The following is a 21,648-nucleotide window of genomic DNA, read 5'->3' as shown; positions in this document are numbered from 1 at the left end:
TAGTGGAACACACACGTTATGCGGAGGTAGTGAGTTCGGCTTCCATGGGCGGCAAATCATTTTTTTTTGTCCACTTTCGTTTCTCCTTTTTTATCCTTCTGTACATTTCAGTTTCAAGCACAATTATTTACCCCGATCGGTGGATTCCTTCGCTTGATTATCTGTAGGCTTTTTATGGTCATATATATATATATATATATATATATATATATATATATATATATATATATATATATATATATATATATATATATATATATATATATATATATATGTGTGTGAAATTTATTCCTTGGTGTGTGCGTCTCTTTACGAGTGTGTGTGGTGCGGTATTGTGCCCCATGCCCCGTGTTTCAAGGAACGCTGTATCAGCGTCCAAACTTGAGTTATATTAACCAACACAAAGCCGCAGCAATAATTGCCAGCTAAAGTGACAAAAAAAGAAAGAAAGCGGGACACAGTGTGAAGGCACAAAACACAGAGAGGTATTTCTTCTTGCCAGGCTTCTGAGCTTCACTTTCTATGAAGATCGCTTCGCTGTGGGCTTTTGGCAGTTGTGTATTCGGCAAACTCGGAACATACACTATAGTCAATCGCTACCCTCTTCCGGTGTGCCCGACGTACACAGTGGAGAAAAATGCATGCCTGGTGAAGCCTTGCGTTCCTTGCAACGTATGCCGTCACGCTGTGGAGCTGGAAAATGCTGATGACGCGATGTCGACCGCGTCACCTTGAACACATTCGATGAGTTTTGCCTGAATTCGTCGTGAGGGCCGTGCGCAGCGTTCGAAGCGCGAGCAAGTTGTCACCGTCAGACGTCGAGTTGACGCCAGCGTAAGCGGTTTCAACGAACTGCCGGTCGTCGTCTACATGACATTGCAGAGGTTTCCATATATGGACTCTCCTCGAAGCGTGAGCATCGAAGGCTGTCGACTCAAGTCGTCTGGAGCCGCAGGCTAGAAGCATAAGAGAAAGAAGAAAACAAGAAAAAATATGCCGTTTGCGTAACAAGCTTGCTAGCCTCGCCTTCCGAGCTTCATCTCTTTGCCGGTATTCTATAAGGATCTATGCGCCGACTGTCGTTTTGGCGGAAAGAGCGCAAGCCATTGTTGCCGCAAAGGGACAACTTAGTATGCTGAGGTTCCTATCTTGAGGTTGCGCTGCTACGAGACAACATTCTACGGGCAGCTCGCGAAATATGCGCCCGATTGGCAGGCCTGGTGACACACATAGTGGAAATCACAGTAGGCTCAGGCGGAACAGTTGCCGGCTATGTATGTCAGGCTGACCCCGCATGCTGCAACACCACCACAACCGCCACCACATAGTTCGACCTGCCAATATCGCCAAATTACACGGGGGTCCGTGACGTATCATGGCAGTTGTACGCGAGTGGCTCGGTTAGCGAAGACGCATGTGGTGTTTTAATAGCAGGCAAATTTTGCTTGCATGTTGCTTCTTCCACTGTTTCCACTGAATCTGATTTAATTGTATAAAACGAACCATTCATGCACAGTAACTAATTTTTTTAATATTTAAAGGGTATGGCACTGTGTATAGAAGATTATTTTGAATATAGTACAACCGAGACATGATGTTCAGACACTTTTACGCGATGACGGTTTGCATTCGCGCACATTCAAACACGCACAAATGTTAAAAAAATCCTTGACAGGTTGAACTATTTCCTAAACATTTGATACTTTGATGGAGTACATGGGGTGCCAAACAAGAGGGACCGCTTAACCGATAGTCCTACATTAAACTGCTGCAAATAGTTCGTATACAATCAACAACACTCCTTATTACGTTCCGACTAAGCATCGCGCTGTGCATAATGTTCTGTGGCGCCATTCCAATTTCAGAGCAAGTTCAGTGTAACCCATTCACTTTTAGAGAAATCTAGTGTTCTGTTTAGAATTAATACTGAGGGTTCGTTACAGCGCAAGACAAGGACAAAAGAAAGTATTAAACGACGACATGGCGCTGGGGCCAGTTGGTTAGGATTCATACTGAGAGTTCGTTACAGCGCAAACCAATACAAGGACGAAAGAAGGTGTAAAATAAGGTGTAAAACGCACCGTGTCGTCATTTTAAATCTTCTGTTGTCCTTGTCTTGTGTTGCGCTACAACGAACCCTCAGTATGAATCCCAACCAACTGGCCCAACTGGCCTTGATTCTGTTTAAAATTCCGACGCTCCCCCTCTCCCTTTTGTTCGCATTTACACTCATGATAAAAGCATACGCACCAAGGCTTCTGCGATAGAAGCGAATGTTCAAGGTGCCTTGCCATGTAACCTGAACACCCAAGGTCTAACTTGGCATATACAAACACTGCAGTGTAGTCGTGGTTAGTTTCAGGCTGCCGTTATCAGCTGCCAAGACATTCTCGGTTTCTTGGTCCATGGTCCATATACATTTAGTTACGGGAGTACATTAAGCTATAATACAACTCACCTTCAACAATAATTTACGTCATGCTAATGCAAGAGTTGTATTGAATAAACAATTCGCTCCTGCTATCATCTCACATTGTAAAACAGTTTCCATCGTGGAAAGACACATTGCTCACTTCAAATCTTTTAAAGCGCGCACGCTAACTCGTTGTGCTGTTCATCCGCTCAAAAACATGCTCGGCTTTTCGTATGGTGCACATGATTTCAGATGCGACTTTCCTCATTGTATACTCTTTGGAGCGAGCAAAATTTTACAAGATGTCTTGAGAGTACAGCCCCGCCACTGGTGTTGGGAAAGTCTAAATTTACAAAATTTAGGACCGGCGCAGTTCTGAAGCCCGCAGCAGACTTCATTAAACAATATTCATGGTATCACCAGCCACGTAAAGCTGAAATTTTCTGAATAAATCAGCATGCATAATTCAGGCCCTTGGACTGACCGTCAATATTCATCCACACACTCTATTTTACTACCCTCGGCAGCAAAACATCCTGTAACAAGTGGACCATTTTCACCACTGTCGTCACGAGGCCATGAAATTTGGCTGTAGCCGAAATGAGCATATATCTAACAAGGCGTGACGTAAACTGTCGCGCACCTTAATTACTCAAGAAACGTTGTTGTGTGCAGCTGGACAAAAACAACGTACTTTTTTTTTCATAGCACCGAATGTTTTACATAGTTGCAATACTGTCACCAGTTGCAATACTGTCACGAAGCTAATAAGCAAGAGCTTGCCATATGGTCATCTTTTTATTACCATGCGCACTACAGCACATTTTATCGCTCTCGCCCAGAAGTCCTGCAGGTCTGGTGGGCTTCGTACTTCGCGTCAGTATGATGTTGTTGAAGTGATGCATGATAATATATTTCCAAAAGAGATGTATCTAACATAGGTCACTTAAGCTCACTCACTTTCAGACAGCCCAAGTGGCCTAAGTGGCTCGGCAACATCAGTTGGCATATTAAACAGGCCAGACGAGACACGAATCAACAGAGCGAAGCAGCAAACAATGCACTTTACATGAAACATTCATAAAAGCGGACCCACAACGAAAGCCCATATAGAAGTCTCAAGGAGGAAGCTGGAGGCACATCAGAAAAGACGCCACTAGACAATACTTCTGAAGACACGCGGATAATCTTGTGTTGCGTATGTGTGGTGGTCTCGTTTATTAATTCCATACGAGGTTTCTTAAATTTAAGCCGCTCTCGACTGATTTTGCAAACTGCAATGACCTTGAAGTCAACCGCTTGCTGTCAGCGTGCAAATCATATCCCAATAAATCACGTCCCAGCCTCAAAGAAATGTACAAAGGTATCGTTGTACTGGATAAAATCACCACAAAAACAATAGAAGGTACGCAAAAGAGAGATAAACATGTGAGCGCCGACTACAAACTAAAGGCACGAGAAAGACAAAGACCGCATTTAAAAGAGAGCATATGATAAAATCAAATGTACGAAGCCGAAAAAGAAACTGAAGAAATCGATTCATCAAAGCACAAACAGACTTTCCTTTTTATTGTTACTTTGAAACTTGAATGCTTAAGACAAGGACCAATTTTGCAATCTTTCTAGCAGAGGAAAACTTATTTCTCAGATATGGTGACAAAGATTGCGCTGACGCATGCTCCAAATTTCCTTTACGTGCTCAAAGCGTCCTCAATTTTTCTATTGATTCGCGCTGGTCACTTGTCAAATACTCAGAAGCATTTAGATATCGTGCTGCAGCTGCCAGCCTAGCCCTACTCAGCCAAGACTGCGAGGAACCTGAAGATGCTGCTATGCTCATGAGTAATGGACGTTGTCAGTAGTCTAGCAGCACACACACATTTAGTCCGACAGCTGCTAAAAGTTAGAAACTTGGTTCGCTGGGTGCGCCGGTCCGTATTTTTCTATTCCGCTGCCCTCGTCATGTCATCGCCATCATTAAAACGTCGTCGCCGTTATCCTGTCACTTTCGTCTGGCTGCCTCCTTATCCAAAGATTCACTAGCGCCATGCGGCGGAGAGAAAGAAAACTTTGCCCACCCCAATCCGCTGGATCGCGCTCATACATGCCCCAGTAGCTACGTGTACCTGGAGGCTGGAAGTTCTTACCGTTCCATCATCGTGCACCACAGGCGCCGAAAACAACCTTTGCAGACGCGTGCCATTCTGATAACGGATACATCAATGACAGCGAAGCTGTTTGAACCAAGTTCTCACACCCTGGGGGCGCGATCTTTTAAGTGGCGGCTACCAGGAAGGCTCCGTTGCGTGACCACGGCGACAGCCCAGTACCACCACAGTCGCGCAAACTCCTAGCAGACCTACAACGCGGGGACGGCATAAGGCAACCTAAGCAACAAAAATTACGGATTGGTGGTGAAATAGAAAACGTGCGTAAATGTTGGGGTCTGTTTGGAATGAAGATATATACGCAAGGTGACTCTTATATTATTATCATTATTCATTAGCTTTCCTGCCCGGATTCGGGGTTCCCAGACACAGTGCGTCGCATTTACATTCGATCTCGACCACGCCATCACACGCCGGCCTCCACCACCACGTGAAAAGCGCCGCTGAACTCAAACGCGTTCATTCGCTCTAGCAGCTTCGTTGTAAAATATGTGCGGAATATTGTGGGCGATTGAGACGCCGAGAATGGTAGCATTCGTGAATGCACCTTCGGAGGCCCAAGCAGGTAATACAGTATAACGAGGACAATGTTGCACGCACTGCAAAGACATTCTTCAGAATGAATTTGCCTTTCTAAACGAAGTTTTCTTTGCCACTCGAACCCCCCCCCCCCCCCCCCCCCCCGCCGTTTGCGGATGCTGGCTTCTGTACTCCCGAGCATACAACTACTTAGGCCGGCCCACTAGACATATGCTCCGGGACGTACGTCTGAATTGGGACGTCCAGTAGGTGCAACTGGGCATGTGAACATTCGCGACCAATCCCCCGGAATGGGTATGTACCAGTGGTTAGGTGCCGAAATAGGCATGCAGGAGAGCCAAGAAGTGAAGTTGACAACAGGAGATTGTAGGGATCAGTCACAGAGAAATGAAGAAGTCGACGACAGAAGCAGCATAGTATGGAGAAAAAGAGTGAATAGAAAGAATGGGACCATAGCTTGCATTCAGCGCGGTGCGTTGAGGTGCAGAGAAGTGAAGGACAAGTCGGCCACAAAACTGAAGCTGTCGGCTCCAGAGAAGCGAAGAAGTCGGTAACAGAAGCGTACGAATGTGGAGAAAGCAGTTAAGGGAACAGAATGGAACTTGAGTGTACATTTAGCGATCAATGTTGAGCTACATGAAGTGAAGAAAGCGAAGCGAGGTGAAGGCATTTCGCTGAACGTCATTAAAGCTTCGCTCAGGACCGATTTACACACGTGCGTGAGAACCGCTGATTTCTTTTTTCTTCTGCTTTCCGGCCACCACCTCTCCCTGCAGGGGACGCTCCTTGCATTTTCAACAAAATAAATCGGTTGAACTTTATCGGCTGACGATTTCTTGTCGTTAGGTGCATCTCAGTTGGGCGCCGACCACGGGACTACTCTATGAGCTCTCTACAATTTAATTCATGCGTCTGTGAGGTTGAGTTTCTGAGGTTCCCGATCGTCGCGGGCTCTTAGAACGCGAAGAACTCTTTGGTTCATCCCAGGCAGCTATGTGGCTTCCTGTCTCGCATCATCTCAGGCTTCTTCAATAAAAATAATATCAAGTGTCCGCAGGTGGCTTTGAACCTCCCACTCTCATTCCATCCCGCTGATCTAACCATCAGACCACACACACTCTCTTTTTTTAAATTATCGTTAGGCCACAATTACGTGCATCCTTCTCTCGTGCAACTATGAACTCGTTTTTTTTTTCCACACGTCTGGCACACAGAGCTACGTGAAGCACGTCGCATGCCACGACCGGAAGCACTTGCGCATGCGCTGTAGTTTGGATTCGGCCCCAGGCAAGCGAATAAAACATACGAGTGGTCGTCAATCTTATCATTGCTTCATCATCATCATATCATCTTGTCATGGCGCTCTTTGGCCAAACCTGGCCCTTGCGCCATAAAACACTACACATCACATCATCATTGCTTTCGCCTGCGTCAGGTCTAGTAGCAACAAGTTGCGTATAAAAGCACGAGCGTGCCGCCTTTACCATTCTTCCCTAGATGATGCCAGCGCTTTGAGGCGCCGTGCCAGAAAGGAACCGCCTTCGCTATCGGCCCAAGTCTTAACGAAGCAGGTTATAGCTTTTCTCCGCCGGCGTACCACAACAACAACACAAAGATCAGTCGTTATGCCACAGCCTTCATACTATCATCGTCGCCTGCGTACTGCTGCTTTCTTCAGACACGCACGTTCGCTTCATGCAGACGATAGCTGGCATTACACAAAACCGTTCGTGCATAGCACACCTCTCTTGTTTTGTGCGCACATATAGAGTGTACTATTTTAATACTAGCAGAGTTTTCAAAATCCAAAGACGCTGGCATTACTTCCACTGGAAATAGAAATGCTAAGTAGATTAATAACATAATTTCAATATTCGACTTTCTAACGAATTATTTCAGCGCACACGTTGCAATGCATAAATTGAAGCCAGTGATATCAAAAGGCACAGCCACCTGGAAAGAATTTTGAAACTTGCACCAATTTTGAGATAAGCACACTTCAAGCTTTCAGTGAAAATGCAGTGTTGTTCTACTTACTTATTTAGCAAAAGGCGCTTTTTGTACATTGCATCTCAAAAGTTACTGGAACACGAATGCATATCATCACAAACTTTGGGAACGCATAACTCAATGCTAGTGCCTTCCTCAGAATTATCTCCAACGGAATATGACTCGATTTAAGTCACTCGCTACCATTTGTAGATTGCAATATGTGATGTAATCTGTTGAGGAGTTAATCAGCGGGACTTTGTTAATTACAGCCTTCATTATGGTTTCTCTTGCAAATATTGTATGCCTCTGAGGGTAATCGAGGTAAACAATTAGCATTGTGCTACACGGCGCTGGTGATTATATATATATATATATATATATATATATATATATATATATATATATATATATATATATATATATATATATATATAATTCGATAACGGCAGAAACATGTCGCCCACTCACGCAGGAAGAAGCTCATAAAAGGCACCTGTTTAGCACGCGCTTTTGTTTGTCCCGATGTTCGGATTCGGATTACTGTGCTTTCGGTTTCTGCGCGTGCATGATAGTTTCTTCACCAGAAGACCATGGTGGATGTCGATGTACAAAGAAAGTTTGATCGTGGTTCTATCACCTCTGGAATATTTTATTCTATTACGCTACATCCAGGGGAGGATTGTTTCCAGAGAGTTTAAGGAAACCCTTTGACTAAAAAGGTTAAGTTCCTTTGGCGGATAGTTAAAATGGAGAGGCCTTAATATTAGAAAGTTCTGAAACATGTGGCATTAAGTACTCCAGCCAATTTACGGTCGGTTGCAAATGTTCTAGAAAAATATGGCTAAAATCTTTTTGATGAGCAATCATGTTATATTACGGGATGAAATCTATGATAAAAGCTGTTTTTTACTAATTTACTTAACTGCTTCATAAGAGATTTATTGCATGCATTGATTATTATTATTATTATTTGTTTTGAACACATATATACAATTAACAGGAAAGGGAAAGCGAGGAACAGGCTGGCAACTGCCACTGGAAGGGGCACAATGCCTGCTAACTCTTCAGAAGGGAGGTGACAGCAACACAGAAATGGAAGATAGGAGAGAGGGAGGAAAGGAAGAGCAACAGGAGAAATCTAAAGAATTAAGTAGAACACAGTACAGATCACACATTGCATGCATTGATCGAACAACATTGACCAACGCTGATTTAACAGCAGTGCCCTGATTATAATTTTGTGCGGTGAATTAATGTAATAAATATTAGAAATTTGTTAACCATGTTGGCATAAAAGCTTCAACTTATGCGCCTAATCCTAAGAGTTTTCCGCGTCAGTAATAAATCAGCAGTAAACATGCACCTATGAGGCAGAAAAGCATGTTGGGTGGCTTTACAGAAGAACAATAGACCGAAAAAAATCTTCTTAAACCAACTGACGGCAGCTTGCCAAATGATAGGCAAAATTGAAACCACACACTAAAGTTTCTTGGCGCACAGTCGTAACATGCGCACAACAAATGTACATTACCCTATGCTTTATTGCAAAGTGCCATGCTGGTACATAATTTTGTACGCACTTTGAACCCATAAAACACCTAAAAGCCACTCTTCCCACCAGTCGCACACGAATTATTCAAGGAAATGAAGTCCTTCGCGATTAATCGGTTGTTTGCGAGATGATACAAAGCACAACTCAACACAAAGAAGCAAACACAAGTTATAAAAGTAGAAAAGCACACCTATATTTGCTAAATTGATGAACTCTACACAAAACCTTGGGCGACACGTTTGCAAAAAAAAAGGAATGATCTTGTGTTTCAAGATGAGGAGTGAGATCTGAATAGCACAACCAACTTGTCCAGAAAATACCGTCAAGATGGTTCTAAAACACTGTAAAGCTAAATAACTTCCTCGCGCAGCTACATGCGGGAAAAATAAACAATCTTATATACTTCACTCAGGCCTGATATCGAATGTAGAAAAAGACGTAAACTTGGAATAGCAGTTGTCATTGTGGATGTCGAAGCCGTTAATTGCGACTGCATGATACACCTCCCAGGTTTACCTGCGGAGCACAGGTAACGTCTTGGTCAGGAAGTCACTGTCCGATACGCGCAATCGTGCTGTGGAATTAAACAGCCTTCACTAACTTTGGCAGCTGCCGTTCTCAAAAAAAAAAATTACAAGCATTTTAAGTAGGCCGGACGAGTATCCCATTTTGTTGCAGCGCTAGGGCAACATGGCGAAATGCTTTGTGGCGCTTCGAATTTGTCAGTCGACTTTTCTACTGAATGCCGTACATACAGGAGGAATAAACTTTCTAATGACCGAATCCCTCAACGAAAAAACAGTACAACATGTAAAAGCGGCCTTGCATTCTTATTACCTGCAAAAATATATATAGTGGAATGTATGTATATATTGTACTTATGTGTACATACGCGCAAGAGGAGGGTTAAAGACAAGGAGGACGAGTCTCGACTGCCCCGCGACTGACTTCATAAATTGCCTTGGCTGAACTATCATCGCAGATATGCAAATAAACGCGACACACCGTCACAACATCTCATGAAAGCATATCCAGCCTTATCACACACTGCAGTATAAACAACGCACTATTTCATTTGGACTCTGCAAGCAAGGAATAATTTGTCATGATGAATTCAAACACGGCCTTACATATAAGATGTTTATCACAAAGTGCGTTTTAATGCAACTGCAGATGTGGCACTATCGTGATAAGTATCAAGACCACTGGAATGTTCGCTGTTGACTATGTCATCTCAATACATGCCGTGACTTTGGTGAAAATGCTTAGCTGCTGTGATAAATGCCAGCTGAGTAAGCCTATAGAAAATGTGTCTTTGCTCTCTCGAAACTTGTCAACTTCTGGCAACTGCTTCGCGGCCCATTGTAACAACGTTACTACACCAGTTGTGGCTATCTTAATAAAATGTGCATTATTTGGGTGTGAGGTCCTGTACTAAAATATTTTCATGTTAAACATGACTGAAAATGCATTCAATAAAGCGCGATACCCTGTATCACGCGGTAAGTGAGCAAACTGCGAAAACCTAACCTGCTTCACGATATATTCACGATATATTCAAATATCGCCTCCAGAATATTTCTTGGTCAAGATGGGCTTACTATACAGTATTTGTAGCCATACCGAGAAATTTCGGACCCTGCTCATGATACCGTTTGTCGAACTTCCCCGCATTGCATCAGCGAAGCTCAATGGGTAGCACAAAAAAAAATGCTATTTCGGAAGCCCACCCCAATTTCATAAAATTGCATTTATGGCACTTGGTCTTGAAGCCTTTGTGGCTTTCTAGCTTTGCTTTTTTGGCCAGTAGCAAAGCACTGCTATAACACAGCATGAGAGTTACAAATAAACGCTGTAAGTTGCGATGGTGCACTGCAGTGAAGTTCGACAGACAGCCTAAGGGGCAATGTACCAAATACTGGATGTGGGTTCAACCTTTCATGAATTCATGGACCTCTGCTCCTTGGTAAAGCATATATGAACAAACATTAGCTCTAAGGCCTAACTAAAACATTCGCATGGCACGACACTTTTAGCCTGCTAAGCAACTAAGCAACTGTAGGCCTACACTAAAGAAGAGTAACTTGTAACAACAAAGAATGGCATGATACGTAAAATGAGCTCACAACACAAGTAACCACTAAGACTAGCCGCACGATAAGCAATAAAAGCATTGCTGGACATCACTGCAGCTCTCGGTGTCCCCCATCCCCGAAAAACTCTATTCTCTCACCGACAGCCACGCCCATAATGTAATCGAGCTAATGTATTGCCCCGGGAAACTTGCGGAGTTGTCTTCGGCACAAAACTTAAGCGCACAAATAACGCCGTAATTTCGGCTGGCCAGCTGTCTTACAGCTGGCGTCTAGAAGTCTGCGCGATTCTATTGCGCGCTAAACATGCGTCCCATGCTTAGCAGCAGCCTAGCGAATACGACCACCGCAATGCTGCAGCTAATATTCTTTGGTTCTGCATAATAGGGCCACTTGAGCTGGTTCTGCATTGGAGGCCGTCTTGATGGCCGGCGCTGGAACGAGTCTTCACGGTAGACAAAACTGTCCACCCTTGCAGCGCCACGAGGCAAGAACGAAAGGGTTTGTTACTGCTGCACTCCAAGTGGCTAAGCGGGATCTGAGATAGCGCAAAGAAATGCGCGAAAAAGCACTTTAAAGAGGAGACATAATGACGTCACCTTAGAAGAAAACTCCAGCTGCTAAAACTGCAATGTCATTCTTTCGAAGAAAACAAAAGACTCGCTCCTGTTGTTGCAATGACACTGAAAGTTGCCACGGTTATGAGATGCCATTCTGAGTCCTCATAACCACGTTGAGCAAGCACCCATGGGGCCAAAGTGTCCTTGGTCGAGTGCGAAATAGTTCGCGATGGCACTGGTAATAAGCACTATGGACCTCTACAAAAAAAAAATAGTAACCACCACGTCTTCTCAGCACACAGGGCGTACGGGTGGTCGAGTTCGTTCTCATAAGTGAGGGGCAGTAGACGCACGTTTTCACACGACACACGCTGTTGTACAGGAGGGACGAAACTGTCCTGGGCACAACTTGTGGCGAAGAAGCCGGCCTAACCCTAACCAGGGTTACCAACCGCAGTTTCGCCGAGGTGCCCCCACGGAGCGCTCCGGGTCGGCGCGTTCCCATCATCCCTCAGTCGGACGGAGAGTCGTAGGGGGCGTTGGTGAATATCAAGCTACCGCTATACGCTCCCAGTGTGTAGGCATTTGACGGCTGCAAGAGAAAGCGACGCCAGAGAGGCCCAATCACATTAAAGGTGCGGAGGTTTTACACGCAGACTAAGACGCGAAGTTCCAGGCTCTTTAAAAGCGAGACGCTTGAAGCCCCCTTTCGTTCGGCAGATTCGAGGAACGGTAGAGCAAGTTCATCGCTCCCTCGCACAGATGCCGAATTCGTGAAAAAAAAGTGTAGAATGAAGAAAGTTAATGTCCCGCATCTGGACAGCTTTGCCGCTGGCTGGAAAGAGCCTGAAACGACGCGTCGTATCCATATCCTTGTTGTCTCGTTAACCTTATGCGAGATAAGTGTATAAGCCCCGTGCATGCTGTCTGCTCGCTTTCTACGTTTGCTCTCATAAAAAAGAATTATTGTTGACCTGTTTAATGTCATGTCGGCCTACAGTTTCTTTAGAGAGACACGTGTGGTTCTGGTGTCTATTCCTCGCAGTGAAGAAACCCAGCACAGTTTTTTTTTATCGCATATACTGACGTAGCCCATAAACTTGAGTCTTCTGGCAATTGTGCCAAGCACACTGGAGCAAGCATTCCAGCCAGCAGCCTTAGCATGCATCGATACGTCTACGCTATAAACTGCCCGTGCTGAGCAATTCACAGCAATCTATGTTGTGTGTCAAATACTCGTGTTCTTTTCCCTGTTCTCTGTGCGAGTAAGCTACTCTAAAGATTCAGTGGATATATGGTGTTGGGCTGCTGAGCACGACGTCACAGGATCGAATCCCGGCCACGGCGGCCGCACTTCGATGGGGGCGAAATGCGAAAACATCCGTGTACTTAGATTTAGGTGGACGTTAAAGAATCCCAGGTGGTCAAAATTTCCGGAGTCCTCCACTACGGCGTGCCTCATAATCAGAAAGTGGTTTTGGCACGTAAAACCCCCTAACTTATATTTTTCTAGCTCCAAAGATTAGCCAAACAATAACACATACGTGCAGGTGTGGAAAAAAATCCACTGGAACACGGGAGCTGTGGCTTAACTGCATCGCAACGCCCTCTAGAAGTCTTAGGAAGAAGCAAGAAATTATATTAAACATGCGCGCAGACCGGCCGCGAAAAAAATTCAGTCCCAATGAGATGCAGTTCAGCCCCAGCTCTCATGCTCAAATTATTTTTGTCCGCACTTGTACATATACCACCTTCAAATGGATAAATCGGAGTCACGCAACAACTAACTTTCCTGACACGGGAAAGGAATCGCACCTCCGCAGCAGATGCTAAAATCAGCTGCCGCTCCCACGTTTCGAAGCCCTTAAAGATTGGATTTCCTACGTATTTTTGCGCGTGATAAAGACGGGAATCCTGCCGATGTGCGCCCAGCATGTTGCATATTAGGTGCCTCAAAATAAAGCATGCCAGATAGTTAATAAGCGATAGGTTCACAGAAAGCCCCAGCAACAAATAAAAATAAAGGATGCTTAGCAGAACAGGCAAGAAGAGCATTATTTTTTTTTAAGCCAATAGATTTCAGACGAAGATGCAGTTGGTATAATATGATGAAAATGTCAGGAGTAAAAGCAACAAACGTTGGACGTTTCGCAGAGGTCACACTGACGAAAGAGAGCTAAGAAATGATCACCGCTTGTCCCATGCACCAGTAAGATGGAATAGAAAGATCGCCGTTTTTTTTTTTTCGATGTTTGGCCCGATGTTCATACACCTGTCTGTTTTATTTTTTTTTCAAAAGAATCAGTCACACCGGACAACAAGTTCTTTGACAAATTTTAATTTATAAAATCGGTGCTATCGTGATACATGACGTGGGCTGTCAGTGCTGCTTACATAAAAATAGTGACTTGGCTATATACACACTTTCTGTTCTCAGTTGGTGCAGTGAAGCATGTAATGGCGCGTAATTCTGTGAACTGTGTGAGGATGTCATAAATAGGAGACTTCACATACAAACAGAACATGGCACCACACTGCGGCATACACTCACAATGACAACAGTGAAAGAACAGACCAAGAGTGTGACAAAAAGACAAAAAAAAAGAAACTACGGGAGAAGACACACAGGACAGCGTAGACACCAACAGGAGGTAATAACATACAGCTTAGAATTCTCATAATGCTCTTGCTTTAAATTAAATACAGAGGCCTAAAGCAGCCTTGTGATATACGCGTGGAACAACCTAGAAGGAACTGGTTTTCAACACAACGCAAAGGTGACTGTGAACCTGTCATTGGTCGATAGAGCGCACTCTGTATCACAGGTGATAGGAAACTTGGAATGGGGGGGGAAGATATATATGTGACACTCATTGAACGCTTTGCTTTCCTGAAATAGCGTACCTGGCGTTCAATCACTCGCCACTGTGCCAACATGGATCTTTTAAAAAGTATGCAAGCTATTCTCAACGATCGAAGTTATGATTTTGGACCCTTTATACAGAACGCAAAATGTTGATGAATTGCCGATTTCCAATGAAAAATGTGTTACTTTAACGTCTCCGCGAAAGATGTGGGAAAAAATCAGTTTGCAGAACAGCCACTAGTCGGTGATAGGGAATTTTCATTCGAATATTCTATTTAAATCAACGAATAACGGAACTTAATCACGGAGCTGATCACACCGTAAGCACATCTTGACAGATATCACTTTTGTCTGCAACACAAAAGGAACATTCTTGCTGCTATACTTTCGTTTTAGGCAAACTTTCGTATGCGCTCTAGCCGTGCCGTGTCACTGAACACTTAAACAAGCAAAAGCTTTTGCTGGGCTAACTGTTCTATCCGTATACGCACTGGCAGAGTTTTAATCCCTTAGCTCTGCGTAAGGACCGATTAGAGCCAAATTCACTGTTCTCCCTTATCGATTTCCACGACGCGTTTATACAGCGCGACGTCTCCAGCCTTTTTTCAAGCTTGTCGATTGTTGTTTGTTAATGGGATGGTCTCTGATAGATGCGGAATTTGTGATAAATAGGTTATACTTTGTACCTCGCCCTGCGCAACATGTTTGTGTAGTGCTTACCATGACTGACACTGCTGTGATTCTGAAAGCGTCACAACTCTTATCTGTATCGTGATGAAGAGGGCTCGGCATTTACACTTCATAAATGATTACGGCGATTAATCGGTCATGGATGACAAGTTTGTTCCCCGTAAATATTGAGATCCAGGGTGCAGAAACTTTCATCGAAGACTAAGACAGAAATTCTTGAGTAGACAAAAAGAAGAAAAAAGGTAAACTCATGCTGTTGGCCATCGCAGGGATTATATGAGCGTTGAACAGCCAGAATCTAAATGTGCTTGGCAGTTAACTTCTGACCTGCTTGTGACGTTCCGTGAACGATATGAAATCATGAATAAAATATACTGTCGTAGTTCATTATAATGAGCAACCAACACGCTTGCGTGACACGTCACAGCTCTTCAATTTAGGGTTACTTTAGGTCACTGAAAATTTTGTGAGCCCACACTGGTTTCTTTTTTTTAAGTCCCCTTAAAATGCTCCTTTTTAAGGTGAACTAAACCCTATGAGACAATAAACTAAATATTTATTTTCTCAATCGTCAGGGAATAGCTTGTCTTTCTTGTAGCTGTGTTCCCTTACCCACTGTGGACCTTGAAAAGTACTCTTATTCATTTCAAAATTTTTCTACAAGGCCGTTTTGAGTAGTCATCATAGAAAAGCCCGAAAACTGACTCCGCCTAAGGGATACATACTCAACCGTCTGAACTGTTTCTGCGCCCTGGTCTCAACGAAAAAATAAATGGAGGAGAAATATCTTTGCGAGGAATGACTGTCAGTGCTAACATTAAAAAGGCACAGTCGCCTAAAAACTGTTGATGGTGACTTCGCTCGTGGACGCAATTGGCGCGTAATACAGAGGGCGCTTCTTTACCATCGGCTCTGCATTGCTCGCTTTCCTGGGCGTCTCGGGAAAGTCTTCGTCATCTCCAAGATCCATGGCACTCAGTTCCTTCAAAGAAGAAACACGTGCGCTTCAAGTCGGTGGCGCCACCTCACGGAAAAGCGAGGAACTAACGGCCTCGTCGCGGTATTTGAGCGGGAGAATTTCAATGTCCGTTTTACAACACGGTTGGCACACGTATAAAAATATGCAACAGTGGGAAACGAGCACACATCACAAAAGACAGCACATCCGACCACGTTAAGCGGCGACAACCACACGGAAGAACCACCACCACAAGTGCAAATGACTGTACGAAGAGTGCTGAGCTTATGAATTACGTACAGATACGGACGCCGTGAATAATGCGCGCGACATCGGCTGTCTATTCTCTGACGCGTGCGGCCGCAAACATGTTGATTCGTTAACTAAGAAAATGAGTTTCATTTTGGGGCCCCCGCATCACCGTGCTGAATTTACATATCACTTTGTTTCGTTGATGCTTTAACAGATTTATATTTCCGCATACACCCTTAAAGTGTTTGCACCCCTTCGGGCTTATCTTGGCCCACAGCAATAATCGCTATCTGTCTTTCTTGCAGTTCCTTTCCTTAACTCTGCGCTGCAGGCCCGGTACTTCGAAGTCACGAAGGGCATGCGCGTTATCAGCGTGACGTAGCATTCTAGAGAGGAAAGCCCCCCCCCCCCAGTGAGCGCTGAATTTTCAAGAGAGGAGACGCAAGCGAGGCAGGTGATGATTATTGTGGTGGGACAAGATATGCCCCAAGAGGTGCAAAACATTTTTAAGACTATGTTCATTGGCACGCGAACAAACTACGAGTTTATCAAAGTAAATGATAAAGTGCTGAAACAACGATGACAGCTTAACCCGTTTTGTGTGTTAAACATTACACCGCAAGCAGCAGGTCTGATAACGCAAAAGCTCAACAACAAACTTGAGCAACCAGTTAACGAAATTCTGCTTTCCGAGAAGTCTAGCGTCCCCTTTTTTTTTTCTTTCTCCTACCAGCACACACCACGTGATTCCTACAGTGAGCCAGATTATCGCAAGACCGCCACTTTAACCGAAGTGATCTTGTAAAATTGATCGATGAGTGCTTTGGAACAGCGAACGACTTCTGAAAAGGTAGTATTTTCACAATGCCGTATACCCAGTTTCCTTCTATTCCCGTTTACCTTTCCTTGTCTGCTTCGTTTTCAAACGTTCTAAGTACTGACTTGTAGTTCCAGTTATTCTTTCACTGCTGTGTGTCGCGACCCGTACTGCTTAGCATAATCTGTTTTCAATTACGAAACTACGCATCTGTCTTGCGCTTCCCTCATATAAGTGAAGATTCGTTTCATACAATTTTTTTTCAATAATATCTGGACCCTTCAGACAACTCGTAGAGAAGTTTTCGGGTACTGTCTTTAGAACATTTCTTTATGATTATTTATGCTTATTAAACACTTGATTTAGCTCGATTTTGAATCTACATTCATTCTGTGGATCTGCCAAGCCGTGACTTACCGAAGACCCCAGAATGTCGTGATCGGCCGCAGGATCCCATTCGAGCTCTTGAGAAGCAGTGGATATGGGTCGCCTTGACTTATGCTGACCTGCAAAAAAAAAAAGGAAGAGATGCGGAAACTATTTATACCACCCGTATTGTTCTGGACTCCTCATTATTTGCACACACTAAAATTAAATTTGTACTTTGTGGTGTCATTTTAGCATCTTGAGCCCATTTCAGCATATCAGATTGTGAATGTCGATTTAGTAAGGTGGTACATATTTGGAAGTTTCAATATGAACTGCATGTATCATATAATACATAAATGTACAAAATATGTACTCTGTGTGGAAGTTGTAGCCCTTCTAAATATGTACTGTATGCACCACATGGTACATATACTACCGCACGGTACAAATATAGTACACATTTGGGAGTTAGAAGCCAGTAAACAGGTACGAGAAAGGGCAGCAGAGAAGTTGGGCGAAATTTTCATAAGTTGTAAGTCGAGTCTCTGTCCGTGATTCTTTCTCATCCCAATAACGTCTTTCTCGCTTTTAGAACAAAACCGCGATGTATCCAGTACAGAAACTTATTGCTGCGCCACTGTGTAAGCGCTTGCTGTTCGTACATATCCAATTTATCTTTGCCGGGCCCAAATTGGCAGGTTCCTGGATACTTGAAAGAAACACTTCACAATAGATGAATAAAAAAACGGCACACTTTCGCGCAATGTTACAGCAGTAACCTGCAAGGCAAACCCCAATGGTGGCTCAGTAATTATAGCATCCCGCTGGTGAGCATGAGGTACCGGATTCGATTCTCCGCTGTGGCGGCCGCATTCCAATGGCGGTGAAATGAAAAACGATTGTGCCCCCCGATTTGAGTGCACGTTAAAACATTCAAGGTCATTGCGCCCTGCGAAGGTGGATGACCGCCGGAGCAGCAAACATCGTGGTAGGAAAACTTGTGATAAAGACTTCATCGCATCACTCACTGTCACTTAGTAACGAAGGTCCGAATGGCTTTGTGGTCGTTATGATATTCACCGATCAGCATACCCGCAGCTGCACACACATTTTTTGATAATGTCAAATCGACGCACGTACGACGTTGAGTAGTCGCTTGGGTCGGACCGGTGTGGCATTGCAAGCGATATGTCTGCAACACGAAACGTGTAATCCACTCCCTCTTCGGTCCCGACACATCCACGTTGAAATCACCGACAACAACCACAGGGGTAGTGTCGTCGCAATTAACCGACGCAAAGTAAGTAGCCATGAACCTTACGGGACTGTGATCCATTACATTTTTTCCTTGTTTACGGGGGTATGAGACATTGACGATGACAGTTTTCGACAGCCTGTTCTGTATCTTTTATGCGTGATTAGAAATAATGTAAGCACTGCTCACTGCATTTTGCTGAGTGCTTGTAGCCTCTGCCCTACAGGGCCATGAGCCACTGCACTTATTGCTTGCTTAGGGGGGTATGAGCTCTTACAGGGGTATGAGCCAAATCCTGATGATAGTTTTTTGTGTACGATAACGAGAAGTCTATGGCACCCTAGCCATATACAGCTTTGCTGTAAAATATTAACTCGCCATCCCGACCCTGCGAAAGTGGATGTCCAGCGAAGCTGTAGCAAAACCAGCGCTACAACTGCTGAGGGGGTATGGAAGGCTTTACTGATGGTTCGGGTGCTTGTTTCGAGCTTGCTCTTTATTTAAATGTATGCTGTTATGGTGTGTTGTATGGGTGATTTCAATGAATGGGTGCACTTTTCGCTTCACTTTGCTGAGCGCTTGTGGTCTGTCTTACGGAGGTATGAGCCATTGCATACGCGGGTATGATTCATTTCATTTTTGCGTGTTTATGATAATATGAGCCACTGCTGATGATGATAGAAGCTTATATTGAACTTGTTCTTTATTCAAACGTACACTGTTCTGTGTTGTATGGGTGACTTCAATGAATTCATGCACGGTTCTCCTCACTTTGCAAAGTGCTTGTAGCCTCAGCCTTACGTGGGTATGAGCCATTTCGTTTTTGCTTGCTTACGGAGGTATGAACCAATGCATTTCTGCTTGCTTAATTGGGCATGAGCCATTCGTAATGATGATAGAAGCTTCTTTTCAGCTTGTTCTTTATTGAAACGCAGGTTGCTCTGTACGTTGTATGCATGATTCCAATGAATGTATGCATTATTCGCTTCACTTTGCTAAGTGTTTGTAGCCTCTATATTACGAGGGGGTTGAACCACTGCCTTCTTGTTTGCATGGAGGGGCATGATCCAATGCTGGTGACGATAATTTTTGTTCACGGACGCACGCGAGAAATCCCAACCACCGAGAGGCTAACAGCTACGCTGTAAACACCACAGGTGGTCAAATTTATTCCGGCGTCCTCCACTCATAGGCTGCTTTGAAGCTCCGGAATGTTAAACCCCACAATCTAATTCTAACTGCGTATGTAGAAGGCTTGCTTTGTGGCTTCATGGTAGTTTCATTGGGCCATGGCCATGTCCGGAAATTCAAGTGCGCCCTACTAAAGCGCTTCTAGCATTCCCACGTGATACAGGCATCCAATGACACACTGTAAATAACTTTTACTTCACAGTATTTCTGTCACTGTACGTGTTTGTGTGTTTTAAAGCGATAGCTTTCTTTGCCCTTCCCTTCGTCAACGTGAACTAGCAGGCTAGAGCCACACAACTCAGGTCGATCTCTACACGTTTTTCTCATTAACGCTTTCTCTCTCTCTCAAGCCACTTTGGATGTTTGGACGATCTCGCACAATAAGCAGTGGCACACAAACAGCGACCCAAGTTATCTAATAGCTTGAGTCATGCCTCACTGCTTGGTCCTCGGCTCATAATATGTTCTGATTAAACAAGCAATACCGTATTTACTCGAATCTAACGCGCACCTTTTTTTCCCGTAAAACGGGTCCAAAAATTGCATGCGCGTTAGAATCGAGTACGACCCTCAATCCGCGTTACCATACCGCCATCGGCATTCGAAAAATAGCCGCCTCGTACGCGCTCCTAGCCCAACTGCCGTGGCTTCCTCCATGTGCATACCTCCATGTTGTACGTGTAACCAGGCTCTGGTGTAACCCAGTCTACCGCCTGTCTTCCCGCTTTCTGCGTTTATGCAATAAGCGCGGAAGCGCCGACTGCGAAAACACGGCGAGTCCGCCATGATGCTGAATTTAAAAGGAAAGTTATCATGTGCGCGGAGAAGGACGGAAATCGGGCCGCATCACAGGTGTTCGGAGTTCCCGAAACTTGCGTGCGGGACTGGCGCAAACAGAAGGAGAATATTTTCGCTAACAAAGCAACAAGGAAGAGTTTCATTGGACCGAAGCAGGGCCGCTTCGCCGAAATATTAGAGCTGCTCGCGGCATACGTGCAAGAGCAGCGAGCGGCACAGCGGCCTGTGACGACCGATCTGCTCAAAGTACGGGCGATGCAGTTAGTCCTACAGAATGGGCTAATGCGGAGTGACTTCAAAGCGAACAGGTGCTGGCTATCAAATTTGATGAAAATAAAAGGATTTTCTCTTCGAAGGCGGACGGGGATATGACAAAAATTGCCTGAAGAATATGAAGAGAAATTGCACAGTTTTCAGCGGTACGTTTTGAAGTTGAGCCATAGAAACGGCTACCACTTCAGACGGATTGAAAATGCCGATCAGACGCCGTGCTACTTTGACATGCCTGCCACGTACCACAACCGTTGAAAAGAAGGGGGCGAAGTAAGTGCGAGTTTTGTCTTCCGGCCACGAGAAAACTAGTCACCACAATGCTTCTTTGCACTGCGGATGGGCACAAGCTGCCCCAGTATCTTATCTTCAGACGGAAGACGCTCCCGAAAGGAATCGCGTTTCCGAGTGGCGTGATTGTGCGCGCAAATGAAAATGGCCACGGACTTGGTCGCTGACTGGATTGATAACGTTTGGCGGAAGAGACCAGGCGGCAGTTTGGGTCTGCGTGGGATGCTTGTGTTCGACGCGTTCAGGTGCCACCTTGACCAGCGCCTCAAGGACAAGCTGGTTGCATGCAACACCGACCTGGTCGTGATACCCGGCGGCATGACATCGCAGCTCCAGCCGCTCGATGTTTGTTTGAACAAGCCAGTGAACGATAGAATTCGGGCGCTCTACACCGAATGGCTTGTCAGTGACTGCCAAAATTCACGCCCGCCAATAAAATGAAGCGTGCCTCGCTACAGCACGTCGCTGGATGGGTGCAATATGCATGGTGCACGATCCCGTCTGCCATGGTCAACAAGCCCTTTATAAAGTGCGGGATTTCGAATGCCATGGACGGCACCGAGGATGAAATGC

At 44.7% G+C, this 21,648-nt stretch overlaps 1 protein-coding gene across 10 annotated transcripts in view; it reads right to left on the bottom strand.

Annotated features, from left to right (window-relative positions):
- Positions 1-368: 368 nt before the first annotated feature.
- The window catches only part of axo (axotactin), a 206,452-nt gene continuing 185,172 nt past the window's right edge, over positions 369-21,648 (bottom strand). For 5 of the 10 annotated variants that reach the window (XM_075668602.1, XM_075668599.1, XM_075668597.1 and 2 more), the window contains 3 exons: positions 17,319-17,407; positions 15,779-15,856; positions 369-956 (listed from right to left, as the gene is read on the bottom strand). In XM_075668602.1, the coding sequence (XP_075524717.1) occupies positions 867-956; positions 15,779-15,856; positions 17,319-17,407 (257 nt within the window). In that variant the 3' untranslated portion in view covers positions 369-866. Of the gene's footprint in view, positions 957-8,634; positions 11,911-13,640; positions 15,857-17,318; positions 17,408-21,648 lie in introns of those variants that run through there. The other 5 variants (XM_075668604.1, XM_075668601.1, XM_075668605.1 and 2 more) reach the window with 4 other exon arrangements.

Source organism: Dermacentor variabilis, chromosome 9, assembly GCF_050947875.1.
Source record: "Dermacentor variabilis isolate Ectoservices chromosome 9, ASM5094787v1, whole genome shotgun sequence".
In the NCBI taxonomy this organism is placed as follows: Eukaryota; Metazoa; Arthropoda; class Arachnida; order Ixodida; family Ixodidae; genus Dermacentor; species Dermacentor variabilis.
This window is presented reverse-complemented; position numbering and strand designations above follow the sequence as displayed.